This window comes from Ambystoma mexicanum, chromosome 7p, assembly GCF_040938575.1.
Source record: "Ambystoma mexicanum isolate Mex_15411 chromosome 7p, UKY_AmexF1_1, whole genome shotgun sequence".
Classification (NCBI taxonomy): Eukaryota; Metazoa; Chordata; class Amphibia; order Caudata; family Ambystomatidae; genus Ambystoma; species Ambystoma mexicanum.
Window position 1 is genome coordinate 187,354,677 of NC_090939.1, and position 23,071 is coordinate 187,377,747.

Genomic DNA, 23,071 nt, shown 5'->3' on the forward strand with positions numbered 1-23,071 from the left:
GGCTGATGATTGGATGTGCTGTTCTGCTGGATTGGTTCGATGAAGCACTTGAGGAACTGTGGATTGTGAGGGCCACCAGGGTTGGTTCAATGGTTAGAGAGATGCTGAAGTCTCCATTGACTGGAAGTGCAGGTTTGAGCGATTTGATGTGGCGTCCGATATTCGGGGCACGAGGATCCACCTGGACTGGTTTGACTGGTGATGACGATCTGCAGTAAAGATACTGGTGGGGTGAGCAGTGCTTTTAATGCAGCGGATGCAACAAAGAGTGTGTAGGTCGAGCCGTGGCAACGACATGCTCAGTTAGCGTGGTGCAGCTGCAAACAGGTGCAAACATGCAGTTCAAGTACGAATAGTATAGCGAGTGCCAAAGGCAGCTCTGCAGGTTCAGGTCACAGTGAACCTGGCTCGATGACAGTTTGGCCCGTTTCATCCGTGAAGCACAGGGTTCTTGGCTGTCTTGGTCCTCTGGATGCTGTGAGTCCCACTCAGAGGTCTCGGGGACAAATGTGGTCCTTATTCTCGGGCTCGCAGCAAGGGATGCTGGTGAACACCTTCAGGGACCCTTTATCCCGATGAGGTCCTTTCAGCAGTGTGACTGGCAGAGATGCAGGTCTTGTTCCAGCAGCAGGCTTACCCCCAATGTGCCCTGAGGATGGTTAGGGAACATAGCTTGCCTTTTCCCTGGATGCTCGGTGTTCACCTCACTGTTGGAGGGCTCTGGAAAGTCAACTCTCCCAATAGAGGTCCAATGAAATTCTTCTCAGGTGTTTGTTCCAAAGTGAATCTGAGGAGGAGTGGGAGACCCCTTCCTTAAAGGCGATTGGACTAAAGCAAGCCTGCCTAAGGGGTCCAGTCCCAGTTCTTAGAGTAAGTGGATTTTGCCTTCTGACATCATACCCAAAGTGCTTTTTTGCTACAGGAAGTGGCAAGGACAGAAAAGAACGATAGAGGCAGAGAGAAACATGGTGGAACCTTCCTTCAGTTGTAAAGGGCTCCCTCTGTCTACGCTAACCCCGCCCCTTCCCTTCGCAATCAAAGGCCTTTAAATATGCAGCACCCTAGTGTGAAGCTACTCCTGTATAAAAGGCACAGGTAGTATAGCTCAGTGGCAACGTGCTACGACGTAGAGCAGCACAGCTTTGCATCCCAGGTCCTCGCTTAGAAACCTCTTTGGTATTAAGCACGTTATAAAAAAACAATTGTATACTTATATATATATATATATATATATATATATATTTCTGAGGCTTGTGGAATCTGCTTAGATTCACATGCTGTGCATAGGCCGACATCTAGTGGAAGCTGCGGAGTATTACAGTTTGTTTTTTTAAACTCGAAAATGGGCGTCAACACAGGGCGTGCCAGTAATACTATCCTCAGTGTGATGTCCACTGTACCCATGATCCCTCACGTGTGTAGGGCCCTCAGATTGTTTTTTTCCGCCACACTTGACGGAAGCATTCCGCGGAGTTCCCTGGCTTTCAGCCATATTTTGCTAAATATCATAATATTTCCCTGTTTCTTCCATTCCCACGTCGAGTCATCGAAGTTCGAAGCTCGACGCCGGCCCGGAGAAGAAAACAAACATCGAGAGCTGCACGACGGACTTTGGGCTTCGGAAGGCCTCTGGCCTCGGCCTGGGCTTTGGAAGGCCTCTGACCTCTGCCCTGCAAGTAAGGAAAGTGGGGGGTGGAAACTTACTCTACACTCATATATATATTTCCTACACACACTAGCCCGCTGCCACAGGGTGCGTATGGAGGGTACCCCTTTCAAATTCTGTCCCAAGTGCAACCGCAAGTATCCTTGGATTGACAAACACGCCACCTGTAACCTCTGCTTGCCGAGGGACCACCCCGAGGCGAACTGCAGAGCGTGTAGCCGGTTCAAGGCTAAAACACTAAAGGACCGCTCGACCAAACGTTGGGCCCACCACGCCAGGCAACGAGAGGCCATGGAAGCGGAGGGCACCTTCAGTGATGCCAGCAACGCCGTTCTTTCGGACGGTGGGGAACGAGGCGTCGAAAGACAGCCAAGCGCAAGTCCCCGACCTCGGAAGGCTGTCCGGCAGGGCAGATATGAGGAACACACCCGGCGACACAAGCGCTACCCACACCACTTCCACTCCTAAACACTCGAAGTCCAACCGAGACACGACACGGGTGTCGAGTTCTCGGAAAAAGGCACACAAAGAGCGGTCCACCGAATCGGTGTCCTCTGGGCGTTCTCGGTCAAGATCGCCTCACGACACCAGGCAACCATCCACAGTTGCCAAAAGTGCCTCACTCACCAAAGTCATGGAGGTACGCTCATCAGAAGACGAAGACGACCGCCAGCCCCAGGCCGCTCACCAGGAGTCAGCACCAGCAGACCGTTCGGCGGTTGCTTCTGAATCCCGAAGCCCTCACTCTAAGAAAAGGGATACTACCCCCGAATCTCGACGCCAGGTGTCGAAAAGCTCTGAGAGGGTGAAAACACCAGGGAAAAACTCTTCCACTCATGGGGAAGGGAGGAAACAGCAGAAGAAACCATCTCACCCTTCTTCTGCACCTCAGTTACATAAAGACAGTTCTTAGTCTTCTGATAAACAGCTAGCCAATTTTGCCCAAGGCCATAGGTCCAGTCAAGTCATAGAAGGGGAACCCTCTCAAGGAAAAAATGGACCAGTGAGGATATAGACAGGGTTAGGTCTAGAATGTCCTCCTTAGCAGACTTATACTCCAAGAACCCAGAACACCTCCTCTCCTATACCCCTGACAGTGCTACTCCCTCAGGGTCTAGAGACCCACAGTCCCCTGGTAAGAAACCTCAGTTTGAGACCCCAGCGCAAGGTCGGTCTTCAGACCATTTTTACATCCAGCCTTACACCCAGTATAGTGAGGATCCACTACAGGATGAGGATCCAGACTTGGTAACGTTGGACGACCAAACTGGGGTGGACTATTATGGGGATGATGAGGACCAAGAGGAGGAGGAAGATGACCCAGAAGTCTATAGAATAGACTCCCCGGTAGGCAAATAACCTCACCTTACTGACTCTCCAGTCGACAACCAGCACCTCCTAAATGAGGTCTTGACTAGAGCGGCAGAACACTTCCGCATAGACACTAAGGGGGCACAGGAGGAGAAGGACTTTGCTGAGGAACTAGTAGGAGAAAAGAAACCAATTGCTCAGGCCTTTCCAATTCTTAAGTCCATCCAACGGAGAATTGATCCTTCTCTTCTCAATCCTGACCTCACCAGGGCAGTAAACCCCAGAATCGAGAAATTGTTCAGGGCAGCCCAATCAGACCCGCTTTACATAAGGGGGAACTGAAGCCTGACTCCCTGGTAGTTACTAATACCCGGAAGAGGGCGGGAACGCCTCTATCATCATCTGAGGCTCCCCCCGACAAGGAGAGCAAGAAGATCTACGGGTTGGGAAGGAAGGTAGCCTCCACTTCCGCTTACCAGGCAAGGATTGCCAACTCCACCACTCTGCTGGCTCGTTACAAGTGCCACCAGTGGGAGCAAGTAGCTGCCCTCATCGACTCCGCACCAGAACCTTTAAAGGGCCAGTTGGCCCAGGTTGCGTCGGAGGGGAGAGCCGTGTCCGGTTGCATCCTTAAGCCAACCTTTGATGCCGCAGATAATGCCGACAGGCTAATAGCAGAGAGCACTGTCATTAAGAGGCATGCTTGGTTAAGACAGTCAGGGTTTAAACCCGAGACACAAGCATCCTTAATCGACATGCCAGTGGAGCCTAATCTACTGTTTGGCAAAGCGGTAGAGGACGCATTAAAGAATGCCAACGATGAGTATGAAACTCTGAAATCCCTTGGACAGTTGACCAACAAGCCCCCTAATCAAAGAGGCAATAGCAATTTTCGTCGCCCCCGCGGCCAAAATTCACAAAGAGGCTCCAACTACTCACAGGGACAGGGTACATCATGGGGTAACAATCAGCAGTCTACCCAGAGTTACAGCAGAGGAAACAAGAGGGGCCGTGGTAAGGGTAGAGGCAGCCCCAGCAGAGGCGGCACGCCTCCCGCTAAACAGTGACGCTGCGCTCAGGGTCCCTTCTCACGTATCCCCATTAGGGGAAGCATTTCCAACTTCACCCAAGCTTGGGAAGGGATCACATCAGACAGATGGGTGCTGTCCACAGTGTCCGCAGGATACTGCATAGAACTGCTCGCGCGTCCCCGAAACCACCCTCCATGTCAAAAAGTACATTCCTTGGACCACCAGAAGATTCTCCTCGAGGAGATCGTCAATCTTCTAGCAAAGGACGCGATAGAACTTGTCCCGGGCAACCAGGTAAACAAGGGTATTTATTCAACTTACTTCCTTGTGCCAAAAAAGATCTGACAATGCGCCCAGTATTAGACTTACGCCCTGCAAACAAGTATGTCAAGCCCCAAAAGTTTCGCATGACTACTCTCCAAGAGGTAATCCCCCCTCCTAACAAAGGGGGATTACATGGCAAAATTGGACATGAAAGATGCCTATTTTCATATTTCCATGTTCCCAGCGCACAGCAGATTCTTGCGCTTCAAGGTGGACAGTCAGCACTACCAGTTCAAGGTGCTGCCCTTCGGTATAGCCTCGGCTCCAAGGGTATTCACCAAGGTACTGGCGGTGGCGTCGGCACACCTACGCAGGGAGGCAATCCCAGTGTATCCTTACGTGGATGACTGGCTTATCACGGGGGAGACCCCAGTAATTTGCAGATCAAACATTCAAAGAACGATCGACCTCCTGTTTGAATTGGGTTTCTCTATAAACGAGAAAAAATCAAGCCTGGTGCCAAGCAACTCCAAACAGTTCCTAGGAGCTGTCCTAAACACTCAAGAGGGGTTGGCCTTTCCATCAGAGGAAAGAATTTGGAATATACTACTGCAAATTCTTCTATCAACCCGGTCGCCAGATAAGGGTGCGCAAAGCAATGCGTTTGCTAGGCATGATGGCGTCATGTATTTACCTGTCCCCACACGCGCCTACGCATGCGACCCATGCAAGAATGGTTGGCGAAACAGTTGTCTCAGGCAAGTGGTCAGTGGGACGATCTAGTGGTCGTTTCGCCAACACTTGTACAAAGTCTTCACTGGTGGACAAGAGAAAACCTGTCAAAGGGGAAACCCTTTTACGATCCAGAGGTACAGGCTGTAGTCACAACAGACGCATCCCTGTCAGGGTGGGGAGCACACCTCCTTCACCGCATAGCTCAGGGTCTCTGGTCTCACACAATGGCCAAGAATCATATCAACCTGCTAGAGCTTCTGGCAGTATTCAGAGCGCTTCAAGCGTTCGAGCCCCACCTGTTGAACCTGTCAGTGCAGATCCTAACAGACAGCACAACAGCAATGTTTTACCTAAACAAGCAGGGAGGGACTTGTTCGCCAAATCTGTCCAAGCTTGCCCAGAAAATTTGGATATGGGCACTCAGACGGAACATTTACCTGTCATCTCAACATGTTCCAGGGGATCTCAATTTGCTAGCGGACGCTTTGAGCAGAGATCCCCTCCCAGAAGAACACGAATGGTGTCTACTCAGAGAAGTCATAGAAGACATCTTCTCACAGTGGGGATTCCCCACTACAGACCTATTCGCCACAAGCGAAAACAGGAGTGCCCAGAATTCGCATCCAGGTTCCCCTAGCCAGACTCCAAGGGGAATGCCCTGTGGATGAACTGGTCAGGGATGTTTGTCTACTCTTTTCCACCAACCCCTCTCACGAGGAAGGTGGTCAACAAGATGCACAGGGAATCGATGACGCTCGTCCTAGTTGCTCCCATGTGGGCGAGGCATCCGTGGTTCCCACACCTACGCAGACTAGCGGTGTGCGTACCCATCAGACTCCCGTGCTGCTACAACCTACTGTCCCAGCACCAAGGTCAAACAGTGCATCCTCAACCCAACTCAATGAACCTGGCAGCATGGCTCCTGAAGTCCTAGAGTTTGGATATCTCAACTTACCACAGAGATGTATGGACATCCTAAAGGAATCTAGGAAACCTAACACGAGGCACTGTTACTTTGATAAATAGAAAGGATTCGTTATATGGTGCCAGAATAAGCAAATCAACCCGGTTGATTGCACTCCTTCCAATATTGTCACTTACATGCTCCACCTGCTGGATGCAGGGCTTGTATTTAACTCACTCAAGGTACATCTGGCAGCGCTGTCAGCCTACACCACTTCCCACAACAAGGTTTCGTGGTGGAAAGTACCAGTGGTTAAAGCCTTCATGGAAGGGGTAAAGAGACTCCACCCTCCAAATTCAAACCCACCACCTGGTTGGGACCTTAATGTGGTGCTTGCTAAACTCATGGGCCCACCCTTTGAACCCATGCATAAGGCCAGTCTCAAACACCTGACCTATAAAACTGCCTTCTTAGTAGCCATTACATCCATAAGAAGGGTCAGTGAAATTCAGGCTCTGTCAGTGCAGGATCCTTTCTTTTCTGTTCATAAGGATAAACTGGTTCTATGAACACACCCTAGGTTCTCACCTAAGTTTATTTCTAAATTCCACGTTAACCAGTCCATTAAGCTTCCGGCCTTCTTCCAAGAACCCAAAAGCTCTGCTGAGGTGAAACTACACACTCTAGATGTGCGAAGAGCGGTCCTCTACTATGTAGACAAGACCAGACCGCTAAGGAAAACAGACCAACTGTTTGTCTCCGTAGCTACAGGCAGAGAAGGAGATTGCGTCTCTAAGGTGCCATCTCCAAATGGATAGTCAATTGTATCCAACTATGTTACTCCCTTTCTGTAAAGACTCTACCTTTTACGCCAAGAGCCCACTCTACAAGAGGCATTGGGGCCACTCTGGCTTTCATTGCAAATGTACTCCTTGACACCATTTATTTGCAAAGCAGCTACATGGAGCTCTATTCACACTTTTACTCAGCACTACTGCATTGACACTCATTCTAAGACAGATACTCAAGTGGGACAAAGGGTTCTAAGACATTTATTTGCTCCTGACCCTTCTCACATCCCACCTCCTTCTGCGAACACTGCTCGCTAATCTATGCACAGCATGTGATCTAAGCAGATTCCACAAGCCTCAGAAGGGATACATTACTCACCGTAATCGCATTTCCGATGCTTGTATCTGCTTCGATTCACACGCGACCCACCCTTCCTCCAAGGCGCATAGATGCTTGCAGTCTTATCTTCCTATCTATCTGCTTGGATAATATGTACTCGCGCTACTCCTCATGCTAACTCATGTCAGAAAAAATACAATCTGAGGGTCCTACACGGGTGAGGGATCATGGGTACAGTGGACGTCACACTAGAGATAGTATTACTGGCACGCCCTGTGTCGACGCCCATTTTCGAGTTTCGAAAAACAAACTGTAATACTCTGCAGCTACCACTAGATGTCGGCCTATGCACAGCATGTGAATCTAAGCAGATACAAGCATCAGAAATATGATTACGGCGAGTAATGTATCCCATAGAATGTCCTTTAATTCCTGCTCCCAGTTCAGCTTTGGAGTGGCCGTCTCTCTAGGGAGAGTGTTACCTGCCCTCACAAAGGAATCCCCAAAGCTACAGTACAATTGTGTGGGTGCTAAAATGGGCATGTAGGAAACAGCTAATTGCAAAACTATGTAAAATGAACGTGTGTGGGTAAAAAACACCAGAGTAAAAACACTAAGGAGGTGAACCACCGTGTAGTGACAATAACGTCACCTAGTTACTGTGGTAATTCTACAAATAGTTCTGACTACATCTGGCTGATGCTAAGAAATTAGATGACACCAAACATATGCTGTGAATTGCAGTATGAAAGTTCATTAAGTTGTCAATCCTAGATAATCAACTTGGACCCTTTCTGCTAAATAAGATGGCAAAAGTGTTAAAGTTCATATGCAACAGTTGATTTCATGGGCATTCAAATACAAACAGCAATGACCCACTTGACTTAGTTCACACCTTTGGAATCATGTAAACAATGGGAAACTCCAATAATATTGGTTGCCACCCAAATGGTTGACAACACTTTCACAGTATTACAAAAAACAGTACACGTGTTTCGACGTTGGTGGGTGGTGCTGGCGGTGCGTAAAGAAAGGGACATTCCTCTTGTCATGTTCTTCTTGCCATTGTTAGAAATTTCAAAGTCACAGTTTGGGATTAACCGTCCGGCCCTCTCGAGTCTCCATCAGTGTGTTGCATTCAATTTGGGAAAAATGAAAAATAAGAAAACAGGGCGGCGTCCTAGTCAATTAATAGGAAATACCGTCCAGGCCTCATTACAACTCAGGCGTTAAGGGTTAACGCCACCGTTAACCCTTAACGCCTATTCTGATTTTTTTTTTTTTTAAAACATGTTTTTATTGTATTGTAAGTGATACAAAAGGTAAACAATCCCTCAACTCCCCGCCCCACCTCCCCCGCCCACCCTCTTCCGGAAGTATAGTCATTGATCCAAAGTACTCGCGGCCAATTACTAGGTGAATAAGTCCGAGATTTTTATAGAGTGCGGGCACCAATGTGCCATGTAGTCTGACTGGAGATATTCTAGCACTCCACCCCATTCTTTTATGAAGGAGCCATGTGTTCCATGGAGATTGTGTGTGATTTTTTCCATGGTCATTTGGGACCAGACCTTGTGTAGCCAGGTGAACAGCATCGGTGGGTCTCTATTTTTCCATCCCTGTGCGATTGTTGCCCAGGCCGCAATGAGTAGGCTCATGAAGCTTTTTCGCTGCGCCTTGGTGAGTGTGTTGACATTGTGGTCCGTGAATCCACAGAGCCAGGTTTTCTCCGTGTACCGGTCCACTTCTGGGAAGATCTTCTTCAGTTCGGCTATTACTCCTGTCCAGAAGAGTTTAACCTTGGGGCAGTCCCACCAAATGTGTCTCCATGAGCCTGCATCTGTACAGCCTCTCCAGCAGCGGTTGGGTGTAAGTGGGTACATACTATTTAGCCTCTCCGGGGTGTAGTGCCATTGCGTGACTATCTTAATCCACATTTCTTTGGTTTGAACTGCTCTGGTCAATTTGTGGATATCGGACCACAACGTCTGCCACTGCTGTGCGGTGATGACTAACCCCAGCGTTTTTTCCCATCTTTTCATGTATGCCCACTTGATGTCTTCTCCCTGGGTATTCATGAACCTATAGAGATTGGAGACTAGTTTTCTGTCTCCTGAGTTTGTAAGGAGAAACTTTTCAAAGGCGGTAAGTTCTCTTGTCGCCGCATGGGTGATCTCAGGCGTGATCAGCCAGTGTCTAAGCTGCTCATATTTGTACCTGTCCGCATTAGTGAGGTTCCAAATTGATTTGCAGTTGGCAAAAGATCTCAGCTCCCCGTCCACGAACATCTCCCCTATTTTCCTGCAACCAGCTTCCTCCCAGTTCCCATAAGCCCCTTGCTTAGTCCCCGGGGGGAACTGCCGGTTTCTACAGATTGGGGTGAACGGGGCCGTAGTCGTGGTAATGTTCTCTCTCCGTGTCTGCTCGTCCCATGCGTTCAGCGTGGTCTTCATGATCTCGCTAATGCGAAGATTCGGGTGCCTGTGCTGCTTAGGTGTCCATAATAAGTCTTCTAGTGGCGTTCTGGCGACCGCCCTGTCCTGTGTCACCCATATCGTTCGTTTATTATCTCCTAGCCATTCTCTCAGAATCCTGAGCTGGGCCGCTTGGTAGTAGTTCTTAAAGTGTGGGAGTGCTAGGCCACCTTCCCTGATGTTGGATGTGAGGATTGTTCTGGATACTCTGGGGGGTTTCCTGCTCCAAATGAAGGATGAGACCGACTTGGCTAGGGCTCTGAAAAAGGAGTCTGGGACCCCAACCGGTAGGGATTGGAAGTAGTACAGTGCTTTAGGGAGAATGTTCATTTTTATCGACTGTATTCTCCCCCACCAGGAAATATTTAGGGGATTCCACCTCTCTAGATCTCTTTGAATCTTGGCTAGGAGTGGGGGATAGTTCTTGGCGTACAAAGTCTCTACCTTGTGAGTCAGTGTTATACCCAAGTATTTTATGCCCTCTTCCGCGACCTTTATGTCCAAGTGGTCTGCCTCTCTACCCAGTGTTACGCTGCTCCCTGCCAATATAAGCATTTCTGATTTTTTTTTATTTATTCTTAAGCCAGAAATGCTCCCAAATGGCTCCAGCAGGTGGAACGCCGCTAGGGCTGAGTGGGTAGGGTCCTCCAGTGCTAAAAGCATGTCATCCGCATAGGCTATAACCTTGTGTTGTCTCCCCGCCATCTCAATCCCTCTAATTTGATCTGTTTCCCTAATTTTAATAAGTAGGGGTTCTAGGAATAGCGCATACAAGAGTGGCGAAAGTGGGCAGCCCTGTTTCGTTCCCCTGGATATTTCCACCCTCTCTGTAATTTCTCCGTTTACCGCTATCCTGGCTGAGGGGGAGGAGTAATTGGCTTTGATCATGTTAATATATTGATTCCCAAATCCCATGTGCGCCAGGGTTTTAAAGAGCATTGACCATTCTACACGGTTGAACGCCTTTTCTGCATCTAGAGAAAGTAGTACTGCTGGGGTGCGGGAGAATTTTATTTTCTCTATAAGGTGGACTAGTCTTCTGGTGTTGTCATGTGTCTGTCTTCCCGGAATGAAACCCGATTGATCTGGGTTGATTAAGGAGGGGAGCAGTGGGGAGAGCCTGGCCGCCAGGATTTTGGTGTAGATTTTTGAGTCTAGGTTAATTAGGGCTATAGGTCTGTATGAGCCCGGGAGGGAGGGATCCTTCCCTTGTTTATAAAAAACCAGAATTTTTGCCTCGTTCATAGATGGAGTGACATTCCCACTATCTTTGAAGGAGTTTAGAAGTCTAGTGAGGAATGGGGCGAGGATGTCTACATATTTTTTATAGAATGGGGCTGTGAAACCATCCGGGCCGGGTGCTTTGTTGAGCGGGAGGCTCATTAAAGCCTTCTTCACTTCACTTTCGGTTATCTGGGCCTCTAGGTCTGCTCTGGTTTCTTCTGATATTTTCTGAAAGGGGATCGATGCCAGGAAACTGTTTTGATCAGCTTCATTTGGGTTCTCTGTGGAGTACAGGTTCTGATAGAATTCCCTGAATGTGTTCCCTATATCCTCGGAGCTCGTTAGCGTATCCCCGTGTGCATTTTTGACTTTCTTGATGGTCGTTGCGTTCCGCTTCGACGAGAGCAGTCGGGCGAGAAGTCGGTCTGCCTTGTTGGCTTTGATGTAGTATTTCTGTTTGAGGTATAGGAGAGATCTCTGGGCTTGTTTGCTTCGGAGATGTTTGAGTTGACCCTCTGTGTGTTTGAGTGTCCGTTTTAGGTCTCTTGTGGGGCTTGACAGTAATTCTTCCCGGATATCCGACAGCTTCTTTTCCAGTTCTGATTCCCACTGCCGTGTTTGTTTATCCCTGGTCGCTTTGAGGGCTATTAGATGGCCTCTGATTACAGCTTTGGACGCCTCCCATACGGTGCTCAAGGGGACCTCCCCCGTGTCGTTATGCTCAAAGAATTCTTCCATTTTTTCCCTTATGGATTCTCCCATCACTGGGTCGGATAGAATTTCTTGTGGGAGTGTCCACCTCCATATTCTCCTTTCGTTCCCCGTAGTCGACAGTTCCAGCCAGATAGGTGCATGGTCCGACAGTGAAATGGGGCCCAGCTCCAGATCCTGTATTTTACCCAGGATCCCCACTGACACCCAGAAGTAGTCTATTCTAGACATTGTGTTGTGAACGTGTGAAAAGTAGGTGAAACCCTTGGTTTGGCCTTTATGTTCCCTCCAAGCGTCCCACAGGGCCATGCCTTCCATCTGTTTCCTCAGACGCTGAGAGGGGGCGCTCTGGTGGAGGGGTCCGCTCGCACTACGGTCTGATTGGGGGTGCCAGGCCATATTTAGATCTCCACCTATTATCATTTCCCCCTTCGCGAACCCCTCCAGCCTCCCCATCGTGTCCCTCAGAAAGCCATCTTGGCCCGAGTTTGGGGCGTAAATGGATGCCAGTGTCATAAGGGCGTTGTGTAGTTTGATATTGGCAAAGACATACCTTCCGTCCTTATCTGAGGTTTTGTCGATCACCTTTACTTCTATATTTCCTTTCACAGCGATCAACACTCCCGCCTTTTTTTCGGCTGCGTTGGATTGTGCAATTATCTCGTATCCTCTCAGGCGAATTTTCCCCCTATCTTGAGCTTTTATGTGGGTCTCCTGGAACAAAAGCACATCCGCCTTTTCTCTTCTTAACATGATCTCCACTTTTTTCCGCTTCACCGGGGAGTTCAGGCCCCTTACATTTAATGTTACAAGTCGAATCTTCCCCATTTCAAATAGTCTGATTGTACAAGTGTAGAGCTCGAGTTGTGCTTCCCCTTCTCGCTTCCGGAAGATCTGCCCTCCCCTCCCAAACAATAAACAATTCCCCCAACCAAAAACTTTGTTCCAACTTTACACCCGAGGAGGGCACGGGTACCTAAGGTAGCTCTGGCGTTCCGCCGGTCGCTCCCAGCCCTCTGTAGGCTCGAGGTTAACTTATTGGGGAGTCCTAAACCCCTCATCATTCCTTGACCTTTATGTGGGTTGTTCCAGCTCCGAGCCGGGCCAACTAAGTCTGTCGTTTGCGACTTCCATCATTGGGGGCCGCTCCATGTGCTGTCTTCAGTTATTGGGCCCCGGGTCTTATGTGCTTTCATATTTGCATCCACTAATTTGTTACGGTAGTCCCATCCCTACCCCCTCCGCGCCGTTTTCTTTTCTGTCGGACCATTTCCCATCCCCGCGGCCTGTTGTGTGGTTCCCCCATTTCCCTGTCTTTTCTGGCCAAGGATTCCCTTGGCTGGATGTCCAAAATGGATAGCCCCTCTTCCATGGTGGTCACCCTCCTTTGTTTCCCTTCCCAGTCGAACAGCAGACCGAAAGGGAATGTCCATTTATATTTTACCTCTCTTGTGACCAGTTCCCTCGTGAGAGGGGCCATCTCTCTTCTTTTTAGGAGTGTAACGGCTGATAAGTCCTGAAACAGCTGAATGTCTGCCCCATTCATCCTGATTTGATCCAGCTGCCTTGCTCTTCATAGAATAAGCTCTTTTTGTGGATAGGAGGACAAAGCCGCCAGGACGTCTCTGGGTCTCTCTCCCGGTGCCCCCGTGCGTCTCGGGCCTACTCGATGTATGCGATCGATCCCCACTGTCTCCGGGTCCTGAGCTTCGATGATATCCCCGAAAACCTCCTGAACAGCCTTCTTTAGGTCCCCGTCCAGGACCGATTCTGGCATATTTTTGATGCGAATATTCGATCTGCGGGACCTATTCTCGAGGTCTTCGCACTGAATTTCTAGATTATGGGTCAGGCGCACCAGGTGTTCTTGTGTTTCGGCTCGCTGAAGGGCCTCTTCTTCTGCGTTTTGCACTATCTTTTCTAGGGTGTCAGTCCTTTCCTCCAGGTTGACAATGTCATGTTGAACTCCTTGAATTGCCTGTTGCATATCCTGTTTAATAGCTGCAAACTGGTCTTGGACCGTTGACATTAATTTATCTTGTAGTTCTTTAAACCAGGAGTGCATATCGTCTTTTGTCGGAGGTTGGGAGCCGGGGGCCAAGTCCCTCGTCTCGGACGAGTTTGCGGCCTGTTGAGAAGAGCCCTCCTGTATCCTGCTCCTGGTCGACACTGGGGTGTCCCCTGCCCACATTTGTATCAGGTTGGAGTCTTGTTTGGGGGGCTGCTGTGTCTGTAGGGATCCCCCCCCTCCCCTTCGCTTTAGACATGTCTTCCTTTAAATGTTCTTGTCTTGGAGTCCGGGGGGATGCCTCTTGTTAGGTGGGCCTTGGCGCGTCCTGCTGATTTCGTGTCCCTTCTTGAGTTGTTTATCGTTGTAGGGGGTGGCTTCGGGGGGCTACTAGGGGGGAAGGGGGCATATAGTCCTCTTAGCTGTGGCGCCTGTTGTAAAGACCCCACGTGTGCTGCAGAGTTGGGGCTCCGGTTAGTGCAGCCCTCGGAGATTGCGCCGCTCTCTGTTACCCTGGGTGGGTCTGTCTACGGAGCTCCGGTTTGTGGCCACCTCCACTTATCTCTCAGCTGTGGGGTGGGGGTGGGGGGGATGATCCCTCCCTGCTTCGGCCGGGTGGGCCTTCGTGCGGTTTCGCCGCCGGCGCGGGGGGGGGGGGCAGGCCCTCCAAATTCACGGGGCCCCAGGGGGGCGCGGGGTGCACCAGGGGGGGCGCCTCACCTTGTGGTCCACCGGACTGGGGACCGCCGCTGGAGACCGACGTCCCGGGGCGGTTGTGTGAGATCTGCGCCGCACCCGGCTCCGTCCCGCTCTTCCCGCGGGGTCCGCTGCTGCCGAGGGTCGCCGAGCCCGTTCTTCGGAGCTGCCGGATGTCTGCCCGACCCCCGGGCGTCGCAATGCTGGGGCTCTGTTCCGAGGGGCCTCCCCGATCCTCGCCTCCCCGGCCGATGGCCCCCACCTCCCGTCTTCTGGGGGAGCCTGTGATGGTGGTTCTCGGTGCGCGGGCCGCTCCCTGTCCCGATGGGGGAGGGGGAGCACCGTTCCTCGTCGCGGGAGGGGGCCGATGTGACCTCCTCCTGCGGCCCGTGGCAGGAGCCGTACCCGGAGCTATATGTGCGGTACAGCCGCCCTCCGGCTCGCAGCTTCTAAGGTGCTAGTGAGTGGCCCGGCGGGAGCGAGACTCACTCGCGTCTTCTCGCTCCGGCGGCCATCTTGGAATCGCCTATTCTGATTTTAACGGCTGCTTTTAGCAGCCGTTAAAATCCATGGCGCTAACCTGCCATGATGCTAATTACGCCACCGTAATTTACGGTGGCGTAATTAGCGCCTTCCCCACTCCCATTATGCCCTATGGGGCAAAAATGGGAATGGGGAAGGGAAAATGGGAAATGGGGATTTACCGCCCCACTCACCTTGGAATGGGGCGGTAAATCCGCCATCCACCATGGTGTAAACGGAGAGTTTACACCATGGTGGTAAAGTTGGTGCACTTAGCACCAAGGTTGTAATGAGGCCCATGTGTGCTAAAAGTGAAAAGCCGGTGGCGGGTGTAAAGAAGGTTGCTTGAACCCACATTAGAAGTGAAAGTATGCGCCCCTGCTCAGCATGGCCAGTGTTTGTGTAGGAGTACTTCGAGAGGAACCTCCAGAGTTATGTTGTTGTACAGACATTGTAAAATGCTGCAGTTAATTGTTAAAGAAAGTGTGCTTGCGTGTTAGCCCCGTCAAAGTTATGTTGAAGTAACAGAATCAAAAGGAATGACGTCTTAAACAATAAGTAACAACTGAAGTGAACTTACCCAGCTGAAATTGGATTGTTTCATGTAAAGCCATTATCTTCCTCCCTGAAATGAACGTAAGCATTTTGTGTGAACCGAATTCTTGTAGTCATAGTAATTTCATATGCTTTATGTACTTACCTGACCCCGAGCTACGGTGCCCTCCATTGTTAATGTTTATGGGACATCGCCATCTTGTGGTCGATGTGTATCTCTATCCGTGCATGTGACGTCATTGTTCTGACGTCACCTTGTGCATAACGGTGGGTAAAAAAAAACAGCATCTGACTACATTCTGTTGGCTTGTCCAAACGGTGAACAGTATACGCCAGACATTATTTAATGTCTGCTTTTCTCTCCTTGATCACCCCCTGTTCTTCCTTTTCCCCAGTAACTGCTTCCTAAACTCTCTTAATGAACACGCTTTGTTATCCCCTTCACCTTTCCTACATCCCCCTTCCACTATGTAACCTTGAATTTGTTAATGCACGTGCCAGAAATGTTTTAATATCTGTTGTTTTGGTTTTTATTAACAATGCGCCAGAGATGTCATGCAACCCAATGGGGAAGGATTTATTTAACGCTATAAAAGTGCCTCCGACTGTTTATCATTTAAAACATTGCGCAAAGTGTGTGTTTTCGAACGTGGTTTAAGATAAACATGTACATTATCATATGTAGCGCTCCTAACTGCGTGTTACATTTCTTCACAGGAATTGTTACCAGATGTCCTTTAGAACTTAAATTGAAGAAAGTAGCAAAAGGAATTGAATGGAGTGGGCTAATTAGTTATAACGATTATAGCAAAACACTTGCGAGTCCCTCAGAAGTGGAGGCTGCCATAAGGAAAGGTAGGTTTTCATCGGTGATTTAGTCACGCCTTACATTATGTCACCTTTTCATGCTGGCCATAAAGCCATCGTGCACTCAGAAACGTCGTACCCTTTTGAGTCTGTATTTGTGACTTTCTATGTGTGTTTTGTTCTAGGAGAATGTGTAATTGTCTGGGTGCTAGAAATGGGCATGTAGGAAATTGCTGAATGCAGAAATATATGGAAAGGGGGCACCATACACCCCACTCTGCCCAGCTGAGACTTTTCTGGCTGGCAGGGGGCAAAAGTGACCGCTCTACCGTTTTACCAGTTTCCATGGTGAAGTGGGGTTCTCGGGGCTCTTTCGCAATGTCTGCAACTCTCTCTTTCTATTCTACCATCTGGCCCGCACACTGCGCCCGGCACACACTAGATGTTCACATCTCCTCTGACATCCCACTCCTCTCTCATGGACTGACCACTTTCTTCTCTCTTCCCACCTGATGCTCTATATGCCCCAGGTGAAGCCAACCCCAGCACTGCCACCCACCTTCTTGGCCATCCGGCCCATGAAGCGTGTGTCAGTGGAGGCTTTCACCGCTACCTTCTCGGCACTTCCTACGCCTGTGGCTGACTCACACCTTGACATAGCCCTCTCTAACCTTCATCTCTCTATCACTAACCCTCTTGATGTCCTTGCCCCTGCCACAAGGATCTGTTTGAAACCCACATCCAAGTGCACCTCGTGGTATGACCACCAACCTTTCCACCCTCAAACACAAATGCCGGGTGGCCGAGAGGAAGTGGAGGGCATCAGGCGCATCCTCTGAAAAAATGGCCTGTCGCCTGCGACAAAAAGGCAATACAGACTCTGTCCTTTCTAAGAAGAGAGCCTACATCGAAGCCTGCATCTCTGCGGCCTCTAACAACATTGCCAAATTGTTCAAAATCTTCAAGCAGCTGGCTAATCCCGCTGGAGTCTCCACCTCTCCTGTTCCATCCAAAGCCCTCTGCACGGCACTGGCTTCTCACTTCACCACTAAAACTCAGGACACCCTGTCCTCTCTCTCTCTGTTTTCTCTCCCTCCACCCCTCTCGCCCCAGTTCCAGCCGCCTCTCCCTCTCCTCCTCTGTTCTCCTGTTTCCCTGTTTTCACTCCTGACAACGTTTCTAGACAAGTCCGATGTATATGAACGTATCGTCCAAGCAGGTGCTCGCCTGCTCCTCCAGAACCATCAAGGACCACATTGATACCCCTGCTCCAGCTTTGGCTGATTTCTGAAATCACTCTTTTGCCACTGGAACTTTCACCTCCCCCTAAAGCCCTCCCTTGTGCACCCCCTCCTGAAGAAGCCTTCTGCCGATTCTTCCTCTCCAGCAAACTACTACCCGATCTCTATCATTCCTTTCCTGGGAAAACTCCTGGAAAAGATGGCCATCCCCCAGCTTGCGCTCCATACCAAATCTGTTGGTTGTCTCCATGACCATCAGTCTGGCTTTAGAGCAGCCAGAAGCATGGAAACTGCTCTCCTGAACACCCGTGAAGACCTGCTCTCAAATCTCGACTCAAGCCTTCATTCTGTCCTCATCCTCTGTGATCTTTCCTCTGCTTTTGACTCAGTAACCACGCCATCCTGATCAACCGTCTCCATGACAACCTGGGCATTATGGATCAGCCCTAGCCTGGTTGCACTCCTTCCTCTCTGATCGATCCTCCCAGGTCCAACTCGGGTCCTTAACGTCCTACACCTCTCTCTCCACATGTGGTGCAGGGCTCTAACCTCTCAACCTGGCTCTTCAACCTTTACTTGGCAGCTCTGGCCCATCTCATCTCTACCTTCTCTCCTAACTTTCAGTGTAATGCGGATGACTCTCGGCTCTCCTTCAGGCTCCCCTCATCCTCCTCTCCCACTCATTCCTGATTGTCTATCCATGATTCAGGATTGGTGCGCTTCTAATGATCTCTGCCTGAATGCCAGTAAGACTGAGCTCCTTCTGATTGGGACCCCTGCTCCCTCTTTCCCTCTGGCAGCCCTCCTTGGGCCTTCTAGCTGCTCCTTCCTGCGAGGCAGAAAACCTTGGTGTCATCTTCGAATACACCCTTTCCTTCTCTCCGCACATCAGACATCTCTAAGAAGTCCCTCTACCAGCTGCACCTCCTCAGAGGTATTCTTCCTTTTTTCACTTTCCCCCAGAGGCTCACTGTCTCCAGAGCCCTGGTTCTCTCTAGGCTGTACTACTGCAACAGCCTCTTTCTAAATCTGCCTGCCTCTACACTTCGCCCTCAGCAAATAATCCAGAACAGGACTGCGAGACTTGTCCTTGGCCACAAGCCCAGGGATCACATCTCTCCAGCCCTGAAATCTCTCCATTGACTCCCAGTGTCTGCAAGGATCAAGTTCAAGACCCTCTGCATTGTCCACAAGACTTTCTGGGACCGGGGCCTGCACTACATCCAATTCTCTCTTCCTAAACACTTTCCTTCTCCAGCCCTCCGCTCATCCACTGCCAACTCTCTGAGGGTCAGCCGCTTCTCCTGGCAGAGTGGGGGGTAGATCTCTCTCCTCGGCTGGTCACTCCCTCTGGAATGGCCTGCCTGTCTCTCAAACTTGAGCAGGACCATCTCAGGTTCCGGAAGCAACTCAAAACTTTCCTTTTCGCTTCTCCCTCTCCCCTGCTGATGTTCTTGTCTGCTACACTAACTGTATACCTGGCCTCCCTCTGAACCTTATGGGGACCAGACTCCTTCACGACCAGTAGCCCCATGCACTGCTTCCGGGCCTACTGTGCACTTGGGACTGTATCTGCAACCCTACAGCCCCTTCCTCTTTGCACTTACTTAGAACTGGCCACGCCAGTGGCACTTGCTGTGGTAAAGGGTCCACAATGAGTCCACAGAGTGAGCAATTAAGGATTATACTTATACAGTTATAAAAATACCTTATTTATGTATGGCCAAGAAACACTATGAAAATGACTAAGATCAGGTAGTACTATTACACAACACTAATAGTAGATCCATATATACAATCACAAGTAAGTGTCAAATAATCAGTTCACTCCTACAATACCTGAAAGGGAAGAGAAGTCATTAGTATTTGCACTGACAGTTCACAGGAATAACGATCCCTAGGCACATTTAAAAGTAGCCAAAAAATGTGTAGTCTAGGGTGATACAAAATGATTACCATTGCACTGCATTGGAAGATGCTGTCTGCTATTGTAAAAAGTTACCCAAAATAGGTAACTAGTAAAACGATAAGGGAAACATAGTTTCCCAGTTCTGACAGCCCTAAGGACTGGTCATTGTCCCCATAGATTATGAGCGAAAGGCCAGTGAAGTGAAGCTGAATGCTGCATTTTACTGCAAAAAGTCAGGGCAAAGTGCAAAAAGCAAAAGGTTTGGTGGTCCATCCATAAAATGGAGAAGTTGCTCCTCAAAGAGAAAACTTTCCTAACAAGGGGAACACAGGGGCTGCAGGTTCGAGTACTTATTCCGGTCGTGCCCAACTGCAAGATGCAATACCAGAATGTTGAAGAATGCAGACTGCTGTGGTGCAGACCCCTTCAGGACCCTTCAAAGGATGGATGAAGATGAGCTCCAGCGACAGTTACCACTTGAGGTGGCGACAGGCGGTCTTCCAGGCGTTGTCACAGAAGCCGCTCCATCTTAGTCTGCTTTGATGCTAGGATGCTTACATTATGGGAGAAGGTGACGTATGGCACAAGCTGCCGACCACCTAAGAACCAGGCCTGAACGTGGAACGGCAATGACTCTGGAGAGGTAGCACCTACGAAGGCTCTTGGTGCATGCAACTTTGAGTAGGTGTCGAGACTCGTTGGTCCCACTAGTCCAAGGGTTGAAGCCCCAATAAGGGTCTTCTGAGATCAGGCAGATGATCAGGGCTTCACCGGGACAATTAATGGAGGGGATGCTGATCCAATGCAGAAGTTGTCAGCGGGCTGCTGTTTTTTCCTCCTCTTATTCAGATGTGGGGCTTGAAGCAAGTTCAAGCCCACCAAAGGAAAGGATCTGACATTTTCAAACAGCCAGTAGTTGTCCAATCGGGAACAACTGCTGGTTTCACATGTGTCCAGCAGCAGACTCTCTGGCGCCAAAGGATGTGGGCTGGCAACAGGCAGTCCTAGCCACCTCCCTCTGACTTATACACACACACAAGGCTCACTAGCCTGAAAAAACAGCAGCTTTTACAGGAAGGTGCATGATTTTATATGGGATTTCCTGACCTGAGGAGGCAGGAAGAAGGCCAAAATACAATATGGCCAAAGAACAAGGGAAAAACGTTGTGGGACGGCCATCTTTTAGCAGCCATTCGTGGTAAACACAATATTGTACAAGTAAAATAATATAAAAACAGTAAAAATGTTACTGCTTCCACCAGCTTGTCTTAGGCACATATGAAAAGTAACCAAAAACCCATAACAACAAAAGTTAGGGGGATACAAAATATCCCCATTGCACTGCACCGTAACATGCTGTGTGCAATTGACAAAATACAATAGTTCAAAAAGAGAGACATAGGCCCTCATTGCAAGTTGACCGGTGTGGAATTAACAAGACGTATTACTGTATACCGCCATGTTTATGCATCGGCCAACTACAAGTTGGCCGGTGGGGTGAAGGAATTACCTCCAGCTATGAGTTGGAGGTAATTTTGCCACCCTACCGGCAAACATCGTCAGTATTGCTGGTAATGGTATTTTACCAGTGTAGGTAATAGTGGCAAATCCTCTCATGGAGTCCACAGGGATTCCATGGAATGTGACTTTACCACTGTCACCGGCACTCATAATCCAACGATAATACTGCAGGACTGAGTGCTGGTAACAGTAATTACTATTTGCCGGTATCCTGGTGGAATTACCGCTATGATACCGGCAAACTCGTATTGAGGGCCATAATGTCTCAGTACTGACAGTCTAAGGGACTAGCGAGTTTCCCCATGACAATGAGCAAGAGGCAAGGGGAGGTGAAGCTAAAGACTTCACTTCCCTCCAAACAAATCAGGGCAGGTTAAAAAATAAGCAAAAAGAAGGGTGTCCCATTGAAGTCAATGAAGGGAAAGGTGCAAAAGAGAAAATCTTTCCTAACACTTACCCCACCACCCCGCAGGATAGGGACAGGGGGATCTTATACACCCCTGGATGGGCTTCCTGTTCCAGTCGGTATACATCTTGGACAGTCCATCAGCATTATGTTAAATACCTGGCCTATGCTAAATGGTGAAGTCAAAGCTTTTGAAGACATTTGGACCACCTGAGCAACTTCGGATTCTCTCCTTTCAGGTTCATGAGCCATTTTTACAGGCTTATTGTCAGTCTGCACAGTGAAGTGAGTCCCAATGAGGTAGGGTATCGGCTTCCTAAGGGCCCACAGAATGGAAAAGCACTCTTTTTCCACAGTGGCCCACCCAATCACACTCTGCTTACGCTGATGCCTGATGAAACATCTAGGATGTTCCCTGCCTTTGTCATCTAACTGTGGAAGGACATCAACAATCCCACTGTCAGAAGCATCTGTCTGAACTATAAAAGCTCTCGGGTAGTCAGTGATCCTATTGACAGGAGCCTGCCATAGGGAATCCTTCAGGTCATGGAAGGCATACTCACACTCCGCTGTCCAAGAGACTTTCTTTGGTTTCTTAGAAGTGGTGAGGGCAGTCAGAGTGGAAGTTATGGTGCCATAGACTGAATAAAATTTCTGTAGTACAGAGTGAGGTCTAGACACGCTCTCACCTGTGTTTGGGTTGTGGGAGTTGCCCAGTCCTGTACAGCTTGTACTTTACTGGGTAGAGGGTGAATCTTGCTCTCACCTACCTCATGTCCAAGGTAGATCACTGAACCTTGTCCGATCTGGCCTTTTGTTGCCTTTATGACCAAGTGGGTTGGCTGAAGAGCCTGCAACACAACACTGAGAAAAATGTCTCTTTACTGCACCTTTCCTTCCATCTTTATGGAACCCCCAAACATGTTCCTTTTATTTTTGAATCTGACCTGTACTTTTTACAGTACAATGAAGCCTTAAGCTTCAATGCACTGACTTTTGCTCATATGTCATGGGGAAACTGACATGCCCTTCAGACTGTCAGTACTGGGAAATATTGTTTCCCATAGTCGTGTTACTGTGCTACTATGTTTGGTTACTTTTTATCACTTGTGGTAACTTTTATCATTATGCACATCAGCTTACACTGCAGTACAATGGGGTACATTTTTGTTTTTCCCTAGACTAACACTCAGAGGATTTTTGGTTACTGTAAGTGTGCTAAAAGGAAAGGCTGGTGGGAATAGTAACTTTTTCCCACTTTTGGGGAATTTTCGTTTTAGCCTTACCACATTTACCGCATTTGGCTGCTAACTGTGGCTGCTGGTCAAACATGCTGTGCTTATCCTTTTGCCATCTTGTTCTTTAGTCTTTTTCCTGGCCTGAGAGGCCAGGAAAATCCTTACAAGAACTTCCAGTACCCATGGAAAGCAGGAGCTTTTGACGGGCTACTGGAGGGGCTGTGTGTGTTTTCTGGCAGGATATGGGCTGGTACTGTCTGGTCCCAATCTACAAACTGGTTTCGGTGTGTCTGAGTAGTATGCATGAATGTTCCCGCCAGTGGTCCTGATTGGGGGGGGGGGACAGAGAGAGAGAGAGAGAGAGAGAGAGAGAGAGAGACCGAATTCTGCTGCTGTCCTGGAGAAGCCCTGTTTTGCTCATGAGCTTTAGCTGTCCTGTGAAGGAGCTGTGACCCTTGGAGTGGAGGCACCACCCATTCACATCCATTCCTTATGTCTGCTCGGTGCCCTGCCAAAGGAAGCCTTCAGAAGTGCACTGGAACCGTCCTGTGGCTGACCAGCTTCGATTTTGGGCTACCGTGCTGCCGGTGTCACCGTTCTGAGTTTCGACCTAGAACTTGGGGGGGGGGGAATCTCAGCTGGCACTAAGACACTGAATTCCTTGAAATGTCAGCGTCCTAGCATCGAGGAGATCCTAGATAGGAGGGAAAGTCCGAC

General features: G+C 49.3%; 1 protein-coding gene across 1 annotated transcript in view; it reads left to right on the top strand.

Annotated features, from left to right (window-relative positions):
* Positions 1–23,071, top strand: part of LOC138525817 (interferon-induced GTP-binding protein Mx1-like) — a 1,137,278-nt gene that overhangs the window by 87,391 nt on the left and 1,026,816 nt on the right. The window contains exon 2 of the mRNA XM_069636045.1: positions 15,950–16,087. Within this exon, the coding sequence (XP_069492146.1) occupies positions 15,950–16,087 (138 nt within the window). The remainder of the gene's footprint in view (positions 1–15,949; positions 16,088–23,071) is intronic.